Source organism: Protopterus annectens, chromosome 11.part0 (genome assembly GCF_019279795.1).
Source record: "Protopterus annectens isolate FY-2018-M chromosome 11.part0, PAN1.0, whole genome shotgun sequence".
NCBI lineage: Eukaryota > Metazoa > Chordata > Ceratodontiformes > Protopteridae > Protopterus > Protopterus annectens.
The window spans coordinates 1,481,366,857-1,481,380,185 of record NC_056745.1 but is presented as its reverse complement, the minus strand read 5'-3'; the positions used below and the strand labels follow the sequence as shown (position 1 = coordinate 1,481,380,185).

Here is a 13,329-nt window from a genome sequence, read left to right as displayed (position 1 = left end):
TATCGCCCTATAAGCTTGACTAGCTTGGTCTGCAAAGCTATGGAGCGCATCATCATGGATCTCATTAACAGAGACATTGGGAACCTCCAAACACTGGACCCTACCCAGTTCAGCTTTGTTAAGGGCAGATCATGCCTCCTAAACCTGGTGGACTTCTTTGAGACAGTTACCAAGGCTATAGACGAGGGAAAGGTGGTCCACACAGCCTACCTAGACCTCGCAAAGGCCTTCAACACCCATTCCCCACTCAGGTATTATAGACAAGCTCACCAGCCTGAACATAAACCCCTACGTCATGAGATGGGTTGCCAACTGGCTCACGGACAGAACCCACATGGTAAGATTTGCGGGAGTTAGGTCTGACTCTAAACCAGTTACAAACGGTGTTCCCCAGGGCTCAGACCTAGTAAACCTCCTGTTCGGCATATACTTCTCAGAGGTACAGGCAAGCACAGGAGGACTATGGCTGACCAAGTTCGCAGACGACTGCAAACTAGGGGCTATAATTGACTCTCTGGCTGACACTGACATCCTCCAAAAGGGTCTCATTGAGACAGATACCTGGTGTCAAAACCATGGCCTCAAGCTAAATGCCAAAAAGTGCATAGTCATCCCCTTTGGAAAAAACAAAGTACCCACAAACTATTACATAGGTGGTAGCCCCCTAAATATGGAAGACGTAATAAGGGATCTGGGGACCCAAGTAGATAGTAACCTCTCCTTTGATAATCACATTGCCAAAGTGGTTAGAAAATCCTTCTATGCGGCCTACCTAATCACAAAAGGGTTTGCATCCAGATCGAAAGCGGTCATTGGGCCCCTCTACGCATCACTCATCAGACCCATCATAAGAGTACAATGCCCCATTTGGGATGTACCTTACAAGACACCTGCAACAACTGGAAAGACTACTGAAGTACCTCACCAAGAGGATCACTGGCCTCAAGCAGGTGCCCTAGGCAGCTCAACTGAAGAAACTCCAGCTGTACTCGGTTGCATACCGCCTACTCAGAGGTGATCTCTGCCTGACATACAAGGCCATGTCCAACCCAGAATTGATGGACATGCTCCACCTAAAGAAAACCATATCCCCTCGAGCCACATGCTCCAGGGATCTAAATCTCGCCACAGCAATAAATAGGATGTGCTGGAGGGACAGATTCCTGTCCAAGAGACTTCCCATGCTTTGGAACAAGATCCCAATCTACATTAGGTAGAGCTCCTCGCTAACCCTCTTCAAGAGAAACCCTGACGAGTGGATGGGAAACAGAAAGTTTACCCCGGGGATCACTTCAGTGGCTCTGCTGCACAGAGGCACAGGGAACTAATCTAACAGGACGGCGAAAGACAACCCATTCTGGCTAGGCTTATAAATGCCTTTGGGCAGATATCCTAGTACCTACCTATGAACTTTGCACAATTTATTAAACAACAGATTGTGCAAAGCTATCCTAAGCCAACTGGTTCTTACTATAAGAATGAACGGACAGGTGCTCATGAGCCTGTGGTTGATATTAATTATGGAACTGTGAGGGTGATGATGGTCCTCCGAACACTCTCATTTTGTAGGCATTCCCCAAATTCATTGATCAGAGTGAATAGTGAATCAGACGAGAACCAATACTATGAACTTTTATGTGGGTCCACACAAAATTTGATCTTCGAATAACTACTGGAGGAGGAAGGGGAAAGCCAAGGAATATGCCTCCAATGGGATCTACTTCAACAGATCGAATTCTCACATAATTGAAATGAATATTACAGAGATAAAAATACCACAGACTCAAAATAATAAAACTGTACTATGCTGAACTTTGTAAGAACAAAATCCATACTGCACATGTCAAAGACGAACAGGTGGTGCTCAATGGAAATCGCAAAGCACTGACAAAAACAGCTGCTCCATTTAAACACTTCGGTTAACATAAAAATGTAACATTTTCAATATTTTTGCGGGGGGGGGGGGAGCCCTTCCCCAAGCCCCCCTGCAAATAATATATACCAACTCCCACATCACACTACAATGAAGAAAAAGGTAAATTTCCCAGTCCTCGCTGTACCACAATCTCCATTCCAAAATATTAATGTAGGTCATGGTAGCTATACTTAAGATTAATGTAGTCATGGTATCCAGAGTTAACAGAAAGTTAGTACAGTCACTAATAATACTAAACAGATAGTCCTTTAACGATTATTCCATACAGTAGTGTTCTGTAGGGAACTAATAATACTAAACAGATAGTCCTTTAACGATTATTCCATACAGTAGTGTTCTGTATGGAACTAATAATACTAAACAGATAGTCCTTTAACGATTATTCCATACAGTAGTGTTCTGTATGGAACTAATAATACTAAACAGATAGTCCTTTAACGATTATTCCATACAGTAGTGTTCTGTATGGAACTAATAATACTAAACAGATAGTCCTTTAACGATTATTCCATACAGTAGTGTTCTATACGGAACTAAGGCAAATTATTGGTGACCAGCCTATGATTGTATTTAGTAAAAGGATATCTACCAAATATTTGTTAGAGGCAAATGTGGACAATAAATCTTGTGTAAATGCATTAAACCACATGAAAGACCATACCCTGTGGTTGAGGATTTTGACAGAATTTGACAAACCCACTAATGCTTCGTACAGACACAGTATTCAATGGGATGGATATAAAAAAACTTTTTTATTTTTCATCACTGATAAAGTAGTAACATCAGATGGAAGTAGTAACATCAGATGGAAGCCCCCCTGCAAATAATATATACCAACTCCCACATCACACTACAATGAAGAAAAAGGTAAATTTCCCAGTCCTCGCTGTACCACGATCTCCATTCCAAAATATTAATGTAGGTCATGGTAGCTATACTTAAGATTAATGTAGTCATGGTATCCAGAGTTAACAGAAAGTTAGTACAGTCACTAATAATACTAAACAGATAGTCCTTTAACGATTATTCCATACAGTAGTGTTCTGTATGGAACTAATAATACTAAACAGATAGTCCTTTAACGATTATTCCATACAGTAGTGTTCTGTATGGAACTAATAATACTAAACAGATAGTCCTTTAACGATTATTCCATACAGTAGTGTTCTGTATGGAACTAATAATACTAAACAGATAGTCCTTTACGATTATTCCATACAGTAGTGTTCTGTATGGAACTAATAATACTAAACAGATAGTCCTTTAACGATTATTCCATACAGTAGTGTTCTGTATGGAACTAATAATACTAAACAGATAGTCCTTTAACGATTATTCCATACAGTAGTGTTCTGTATGGAACTAATAATACTAAACAGATAGTCCTTTAACGATTATTCCATACAGTAGTGTTCTGTACGGAACTAATAATACTAAACAGATAGTCCTTTAACGATTATTCCATACAGTAGTGTTCTGTACGGAACTAATAATACTAAACAGATAGTCCTTTAACGATTATTCCATACAGTAGTGTTCTGTACGGAACTAATAATACTAAACAGATAGTCCTTTAACGATTATTCCATACAGTAGTGTTCTGTACGGAACTAATAATACTAAACAGATAGTCCTTTAACGATTATTCCATACAGTAGTGTTCTGTATGGAACTAATAATACTAAACAGATAGTCCTTTAACGATTATTCCATACAGTAGTGTTCTGTATGGAACTAATAATACTAAACAGATAGTCCTTTAACGATTATTTCATACAGTAGTGTTCTGTATGGAACTAATAATACTAAACAGATAGTCCTTTAACGATTATTCCATACAGTAGTGTTCTATACGGAACTAAGGCAAATTATTGGTGACCAGCCTATGATTGTATTTAGTAAAAGGATATCTACCAAATATTTGTTAGAGGCAAATGTGGACAATAAATCTTGTGTAAATGCATTAAACCACATGATTACATGTGGTTGTTGTAGATACTGTAGGTTTATACATGAAAGACCATACCCTGTGGTTGAGGATTTTGACAGAATTTGACAAACCCACTAATGCTTCGTACAGACACAGTATTCAATGGGATGGATATAAAAAAACTTTTTTATTTTTCATCACTGATAAAGTAGTAACATCAGATGGAAGTGGTGATGCTGACAATTTTGTAGAATTTAAAAAATCAGTCTGGCAATTGAGACTTAATGAAACAACCATGCCTGGGCTCAGTGACAGTATCCATATTTTTACTGTGTTAAAACTGAGTGCTAATATGTTCTGAATATTTTGACTGTGTGTAATTTACTTATTTAAACAAAATTTTATATGTAAAGTTTTTTCCGTTTGAAGATTTTTTTTTTAACATGAGCAGTTAATTTAACAGCAGTAGTGATTTTAATATTGCATTAAATTGATTAATTCTGCTTTTTAGTTTAGTGAAAGGAAGTATATAATGGTGGTGATTTTATGGTATTAACAACTCTGATGAAGTCTGTGATATGCAGACAAAAGCACTTAGCTGTTTAATAAACTGTGCGAAGCTATGCACAGAGTGCTCCATTTTTTAATTTTATTTTATTTATTCTTTGTATTTTGTGTGTTTTGGTTCTATATTTCAGAATTTGCTGTTTTAAATTGATTCACAACTTAGTGTTCAAAGTGTCGGGATTCACTGTTCCATATCTGTATTGTTTTATGAAAGTCCTTAAGTTAGTATGAGGCTGTATATGGCCTAGGCCACTTAAAACTTCAATGTCAAAACTAATACATCTATTTTCATCAAAAGCTGTAGAAAGTGCAACCAGTTGCAACCTTAATAGCAATTATAGTGGTAAGCATACAAAGATGATGAGAATATGGTTGTTCTTCAATTGTGAAAGCTTTATATGCAGACTTGTTATAATACAGCAGTGTAGCGAACGGCTGGGATGGAAGGTGCAATATCAAGGACATATACCGTGCGACTTTGAAGGCAATGTTACTAACAGTTACTGTAATGGTTCTTCATGGAACTCTAACACTAACACACACTGAATAGGGTGGGGGGTACACAATGACCCCACCGAGTACAAATACTAAATTATACGCTAAACCCATGAATAGTGTGATTTGCAGTAAATAATCATGCGGAAAGAGCACAAAATTGTAAAACAGCCACAGTGAAACATTAACACTTTATACTCAAACTTTGTAGCTAATACAGTAATTTTCGAACTACAGCATCACAGCCTGAATTAGATATAATCCAAGCCAACCTACAGACCTTCTTTATGACATACAAACAGTATTAATGTTTCATTTTGAAGTTTCAATGCAATTACAGGAGTTTAGTTTAGGAAGACTAAATTGCTGGTCATACCTGATCGGATCATTGAGAAAGCACAAACCCCAGGCGAGCTTTACTTTTTGCCACCATGAAAGCGCTGCAATGGCTCTTTTAAAAGTCACAGTTATCGGTCTGTCGCCAAGATGAAATTTGCAAAAAGGCACTTTGCTAGCCTGCAAAAATCCAATGGATATGATTACACCTAAATTTGACTGTCAAAACAGTAAGTTTAAAATCTGATCTGGTAACAGTGTTGATATACTTAATTAAAATGTACATGTGCATAAAATCTCTACTGTAGTTTCTGTTTGCTCTGCCATCTGACTAAAATTTTGGACAGCTGGTATTTCTGCTGCATATGTGTACTATCTGTCAACAGAAAGGGAACATCACCATGTAAACAGGCCTTGTATACAGTCCTTGCAAGAACATAAAAGCTTGTTAAATTGTGTTTTCAGGTTAAGTTGATAAACTTTGTTGTATTCTGTTCACTTGGTCACATAAAGCTTCCCTTCCACCCACTGCAGATTATGTTGCAGGCATTTTTCTCTGACAAAAACCTGCTCATAACTGAACCTGACATTGTAGTCTAGGACCCCATTTTAAAGAGCAGCAAGTGATGTGTTTGCTAATACATTTCAGTTCTGTGGACATTTTCTACTTTAATTACTGCAAGGCTCAAAGATAATGTGAATGGCTCACAAAGAAATGAAAAGTTACATTAATGCCCCACAGTCTAACCTGGCCTAACATGCAGTCATAACGAATATAACAGCCTCTGTTATCTCGAGCATGAATGTGCCACAGTCTAACCTGGCCTAACATGTAGTCATAACGAATACAACAGCTTCTGTTATCTCGAGCATGAATGTGCCACAGTCTAACCTGGCCTAACATGTAGTCATAACGAATACAACAGCCTCTGTTATCTCGAGCATGAATGTCCCACAGTCTAACCTGGCCTAACATGTAGTCATAACGAATACAACAGCCTCTGTTATCTCGAGCATGAATGTGCCACAGTCTAACCTGGCCTAACATGTAGTCATAACGAATACAACAGCCTCTGTTATCTCGAGCATGAATGTCCCACAGTCTAACCTGGCCTAACATGTAGTCATAACGAATACAACAGCCTCTGTTATCTTGAGCATGAATGTCCCACAGTCTAACCTGGCCTAACATGTAGTCATAACGAATACAACAGTCTGTTATGTCGAGCAATGCTGTAGCAGAAGGACAGAGGTACAGCTGTCTAAAGCAACACAAATAAGATCTAGCTAGCCAAGTGTAGTTGCTAAGAACCCTCCAGAATTTGAAACTGAAATTAAAAACAAAGGCAAGTAAATAGCCTTCGGTACTTAAGTTTATCTGTACTAAGAAGCAACAATTTACAAAAACACAGCTACAGAACCTTCCAAATTCCACTTTACATCCCCATGTATACCTGCAAGAACGCGGACATTTATTATATATATCTAACTTTACATATCACTTAACATCATTAACAACTGCACTCAGACCGGTCTATGCCACTAATCTGTTCTCCTACAACAAACATCAAAACACTGGCAGCAGCATTCCGCCACAAGTTCAGCAAACTCAAAATGCCTGCCACAATTTGTCCTAAACCTGCCAAGCCATTTATTAGACCACTTGCTTCCCCAATAAATTTCTCCTTAAACTTTTAAACCATTCCAAAACAATGGGAAGAAGCAAATATACAACAAAATACCCTAACATCTACAATTATATTAAGTTCTTACACAACTGCACTGTGTACGTATATTTCACTGTTGCAGAAATTCTTGGGAAGCTTAAGGACTTGTGGGTAAGTGGTCTCAAAAAAGCATGGTCTGCTAGACGCCCTGTAAGACAGCAAAGGCAAAAGTACAGTTTTGTACCTACCATAAATGTAGATGTTCGAAGATCCACATTGCTGCAGTCCTTACACTTGGGTAGTCCGCTGCCCTCGGTCGGCCCGAATATCAAAGTATAAGGCTGACGTCGGTCAAGGCGCATTTGGCTGACATCAGGACGTCAGGGTACAAATGCGCATGACCGACGTCATATCCTCAGTCTTTTCTTGCCCCAGATGTCAGAAGACCCTAAAAATAAAGGTCAAAACCAAAAGACAGCAAACAACCAACCAACCACCCTTGCACTAACTATATGTACAAAATATACAATATACACAATATGTACAACCCAACCCACACAACCACCTCTAACTGCAGAGGGAAGGAGGGAGGTAAATTGGACTGCAGCAATGTGGATCTTGAACATCTACATTTATGGTAGGTACAAAACTGTACTATGTTCTTCATCTCACATTGCTGCAGTCCTTACACTTGGGTAGAATCCCAAAGCAGAGGCAAGGGAGGATGGCTAACTACAAGGAAGCAGGAGCTGCCAACATGCCCTGCAAAACAGCAGTGGCAAAACCAACCCTGGATTTAGAGTAAAGTGGCAGGTGATAATGCCTAGAAAAAGTATGCACTGAACTCCAAGTAGCTGCCTCCAAAATATCCTTGGTTGCCACTCCCCTCAAAAAAGCTGTTGAAGTGGCAGTAGCCCTAGTGGAATGAGGCCTAATCCCAGCTGGAACCTCCTTGCCATGATGGGAATAACAGAAAGCAATGCAAAACCCAATCCACTTAGAAATAGTTTGCTTTGACACAGGCTTGCCCTGAGAACTCAAAGCAAAAGAAACAAACAACTGCTGAGACTGCCTGAACCCTTTAGTTCTGTCCAAATAATAACGCAACTGCCTGTGTACATCTAAAGTGTGCAAAATCTTTTCCCCCTTATTTTGGGGATTTGCATAAAAAGTAGGCAAATGAATAGTTTGGTTTAAAGCCACACTAGAAACCACCTTAGGCATAAAGGAAGGATTAGTACGTAATGATACCCTATCCTTATGGAAAATCAAAATAGGCTCAACCGCCATAAGGGCCTGCAATTCAGAAACCCTTCTTGCAGAGGTAATTGCCAACAAAAAAGCAGTCTTCCATGACAAATATTTCAACTCAGAAGTAGCTGCAGGCTCAAAGGTTGTAGAGTGAGTTTCTCCAACACAAAATTGAGATCCTAAGCAGGAGTAGGAGCTCTACGTGGGGGTCTTATATTCTTTGCCCTCTAAGAAATTGCTTGAACAAAGGATGAGAAAACAATGGTGGAACACAATCATAGTGAGCCGAAATTGCTGCAGCATGAACCTTAATAGAAGAGAAAGACAAACCTTTGTCCAGTAACTCAGTAAGATATTGAAGAGCCACACTCAAATTAGGCTCAGAAACATCAAAATCTTTTGCTGCACTCCAAAATAAAAATCTCTTCCATTTATCTGCGTACACTTTCCTTGTACTAGGCCTTCTAGCTTCCAAAATCACATTCAAAACTTGTTGTGGAAGTTGAGACCCTTTATGGTTCAAAACAGAATATGCCAGGCTGTTAGGTGAAGAGAGTGAAGTTTGACATTCAGCAAATGGCTGTCCTCTTGTGACAACAGGTGTGGAATCGAAGGCAAAGGCCATGGAGGCTTCCGTACCAGACTTCTCAGTAATGGGTACCAGTGCTGTCGAGGCCAATCTGGAGCTATTAAAATCATCCGTGGCTTGTCCTGTCTGACCTTTAGAAGTACCTTTGGGAGGAGAGGCAGAGGAGGAAAGGCATACACATGAAGCTTGCTCCAACTGAAAGAAAGAGCATCCACTTTCCAAGCTGTGGGATGAAACCTTTTTGTGCAAAACTTTGGCAGCTGATGGTTTAGTGGAGAAGCGAACAGATCTATGTCTGGAGTTCCCCATGACACTGTCAATTTCTGAAATACATGAGGATCCAATTTCCACTGTGGGGATCCATAATTGCCTGCTCAACACATCTGCTAAGGAGTTCTGTGCTCCTGGCAGAAACCTTGCCTGAAGATTGAGCTGTAGACTGAGAGCAGTCTCCCACAAAATCATTGCTTGCCTGCATAGAGGATAAGAATGCGTTCCCCCTTGCTTGTTGATGTACCACATGACAGTTGTGTTGTCTGTTAGAATCAACACCTGCCCTGGAAGAAGTAAATCCTTGAAAGCTATTAATGCAAACTGGACTGCTAACATCTCCTTCATGTTGATATGTAGATGTTGTAGTCTGGCAGGCCACTTGTCTTGTATCCACTTTCCATTTAGATGAGCTCCCCAAGCTTTGTCTGAGGCATCTGTCGTTAAAATCTGACTCGCCTCTGGCCGGGTCACAGAGAGTCCCTTGTTTAGGTGACATTCCTGAGCCCACCACAAAAATTCCTTTTGAATGCAAGGTATTATTTGAATGACAGTGTCTAGATCCTGGCAGTGCTGTGTCCATACATTTTTGAGATACCATTGCAGCTTCCTCATATGCAGTTTGGCATTGGGAAGCACCAGAATACAAGATGCCATGAACCCTAAGGCTTGAAGGACTGTCCTTGCAGTCAGCCCGGACTGATGAGATAGCTGATGGAAGTAAAGGGATAGACTCTTTTGTTTGTCCGGGGTTAAAAAGACCATCTGGGATGCTGTATTCAGTCTCACACCCAGAAAGCACATGTCCTGAGAGGGTACTAGACTGAACTTTATTTCGTTCACAGAATACCCCAGGCATCTTAGCACTGCTATCACATATTCCAAATGATGAAGAAGCTCTTCCCTGCCTTGAGCCAGAATCAGGCAGTCGTCCAAATAAGGATAGATCTGTATTCCTTTTAGCCTGAAGAAAGCTATCACTGGAGCCAGAACTTTCGTGAACACTCTGGGCGCAGTAGATAAGCCAAAGGGCAATGCAGAGAACTGATAGTGAGAAGTCCCAGCTCGAAAACGCAGATACTTCCTGCAACTTAGTCTGATAGGAACATGAAGGTAAGCCTCCTTGAGATCCAAAGTTACCATCCAATGATCTTTGCCCAGCAGAGGTAAAAGCTGCTGTAACGTCAACATTTTGAACTTGGGAATGTCCAGATAAGTGTTGAGGGTAGATAAATCCAAAATTGGTCTCCACGTGTTCCCCTTCTTTGGTACTAGGAACAGGCGAGAATAAAATCCTAGGCCCACTTCTGGCATAGGGACCGGCTGTATGGCCCCTATTTGGAGTAACAGAGAAACTTGCTTGTGAGCCTCTATTCTTTGTTGAGGAGGAACGTCTGGCATGCCTTTGAAAGGAGGCAAGGTATGGAAATAAAACCTGTAACCGTGGTGTATGATATCCAATACCCATCTGTCTTGGGTAATTAAACTCCAATTTTCTTTGAAAAGTGCCAACCTTCCTCCCAAAGGTGCTGCCAGACGAGAAGGCTCTGGCAGCTGAAAAGGTAGGTCATTGGGTCTGTTTACGAAAGGACTGACCCCTGCCCTCACCTGAAGACTGTGCAGGAGAACTCCCTGTTCTAGGCCTGAAAGAGCCCTGAGCTCTGCCCCTACCACGTCTAGATCTACCCCTAGACTGGGAATCATAAGAAGGATACGTCCACCCCTTAGTAGGCCAATTTCTACTAAACTTTGGAGGCTGGACCTGCAAAAAATCTTTAACAGTCTGTATAGACTTAACCTTGTCTTCCATTTTCTTTAAAACTGCCTCAACAGGAGGACCAAACAACACGTCAGATTGTAAAGGAGCATCTAAAATCCTTGTTTTAACATGTTCAGACAAATTTTGATCCCTTAGCCAGGCGTGCCTGTGAAGAACTGACCCAGTGGCAGCCACCCTAGACGAGGCTTGTACAGCATCAAAACCACATTGCAAAGAATGCTTACCCACCTGTTCAGAAACATGCACTAAATCTTGCAACTCCTTACAATCAATACCTACTGCCAGAGCATCAACCTTAGACTTCAATTGTGAAAGGAGATAATTTTGGTATTTCAACATGTGAAACTGGCAATTCAAAGCCCTCATAGCAAGAGTGGAAGACGTATAAACTTTCTTTCCCCATCTATCCAAGGCCCTAGCCTCTTTGTCTGCAGGAACCGGATTCTTTACAACAGAAGCCTTAACACCTTTAGGCCCCTGGCTAACAGTTTCTGGGTCTGCCCTAGGACTCTTAAAAAGAAACTTATGAGCTTCAGGCACCCTGTAATACCTATCCGGCTTAACAGGAGCAGGAGGCAAAGAATCAGGATTAAGAGAAGCCTCTGAAAAAACATCTTCCACTACATCCAAAACAGGAGGTATAGCCAAAGGCCTATGCTGGGGTAAAAACAAAAATTCCCTAAGCCTTTTCCTGGAATCAGAGAAGTCTTGGCCTTCCCACTTAAAATGCTCCCTCATGGAATGAAGAGTTTCTGAAAAAGAAAAATCCTCAGGAGGAGAAGCAGAAGGAGTAGAATCATCCACATCAGAATCAGAATAAGGAGAGTACTCCTGCAAGTCTTCAGCGAAGACTCTGAAACATCTGAAGCCTGCTCAAAACCCCCCAGCTCAGGCTCCATCCTAGGTCTCTTATCAGGAGGGGGCATAGAACCCCTAATCAAAGTAATCAAATCTTCTGCCATTTTAAGCATATGCTTCTTGGGCACAGTTCCTGAAGAGCTAGGGGTAACACCAACTGAAGCCAAACCTGGCCTGCCCCTGGGATAAGCCTTTGAAACAGAAGGAGAGGGCCTAGCCACCCTGGGAAGGGAGGGGAGTATAGTAACCTGAGAAGCCCCCTCAGCCTGACTTGCCTCCTGAGAGGCCACATCTTGCAATAATAAAGTCTCCCCCTGGGAACACAAAGAAACCTCCGGTGGAGCCACCGGCTCCACCGACACCTCTAAAGAACCGGTGTCCGGTACAGACGGTTCTTCTAGCCTAGGCTTAACTGCTTTGTCCTTGCGCTTCTTCGAAGAAGCGGGCGTCGGAGCATCCAACGGCATTTTATAATTGCACCGCTTCCCAAAGACTAACCTTGCACAATCCAACCTTCTCTTTATAGTGCGTTTATTAAATCTAGCACAAGAGCGACAGCCAACAACGTCGTGCTCAGGCCCTAAGCAGGGAATACACAAAGTATGATAATCTCTATGTGGTATCTGTTTCCCACAAGAAATGCAATTATTGACTTTTTCTGACATCCGGTAAATGACTGAGGCAAGAAAAAACTAAAATATTCTAGCGGGTACTTAGCCAACTTTGAACTCGGTCTGAAACTTCGAAATCGAAAAATCTCAGAACGCCAACCGGCACTTGCAATGCTGCTTCTGCATCGGACCATGCGGCAAAAAAGACTGAGGATATGACGTCGGTCATGCGCATTTGTACCCTGACGTCCTGATGTCAGTCAAATGCGCCTTGACCGACGTCAGCCTTATACTTTGATATTCTGGCCGACCGAGGGCAGCGGACTACCCAAGTGTAAGGACTGCAGCAATGTGAGATGAAGAACATCCATGTCCTTGCTCTACAGGAGCTGTCCAGGATGCTTATGGAAGGTGTGTACAGATGACGACCATATAGCTGCTTCCAAGATATCATGAATGAAACACAGTGATGACTGCTTTGGCTGTAATCTGCTCTGCTAGAATTTTGACATGAAAACTGCAACAGAAGCAGATATAGTGTGTTTGGAAACCATCTTCCTAGCCATCCCCGTTGTAAAGGAAATGAATAACTGCTCAGAATGCCTGATTTCTCTGGTTCTGTCCACGTAATATTTCAATTGCTCGTGTACATCAATGAAATGTAAAATCCTCTCTCTGTTTTGGGGAGCTGGAAAAAAATACAAGTGGGTGACAACTTGATTGAAAGATATTTCTTTACAACTTTCATGCATGAAGGCGGTGTTAGAGTGCATGGTGACACTATCCTTATGGAAGAATAGTAGGTCTCTTTGCATGCTAAGACATGCAATTACGAAATTCCAAAGGAAAAGACAAAAGTATCAACGAAATGATGGCAGGAATCCTAGCAATAAAGGCTTTCAAACCAGTCTAGTAGCCATGGACCTTACACATCATAAAAAACTAACGTCGTGTATCATTAAACAGGGATGGGGCCACTACAGTCAGGCAAGATGACTACATAAGAATGGGATGCGATGCGATACAGGAGTTTGTGACA

The 13,329-nt window shown here is 41.2% G+C and overlaps 1 protein-coding gene across 5 annotated transcripts in view; it reads right to left on the bottom strand.

Moving 5' to 3' along the window:
• Positions 1-13,329, bottom strand: part of TRABD (TraB domain containing) — a 788,001-nt gene that overhangs the window by 256,292 nt on the left and 518,380 nt on the right. For all 5 annotated transcript variants that reach the window (XM_044088787.1, XM_044088786.1, XM_044088788.1 and 2 more), the window contains exon 7: positions 5,305-5,444. In XM_044088787.1, the coding sequence (XP_043944722.1) occupies positions 5,305-5,444 (140 nt within the window). The remainder of the gene's footprint in view (positions 1-5,304; positions 5,445-13,329) is intronic.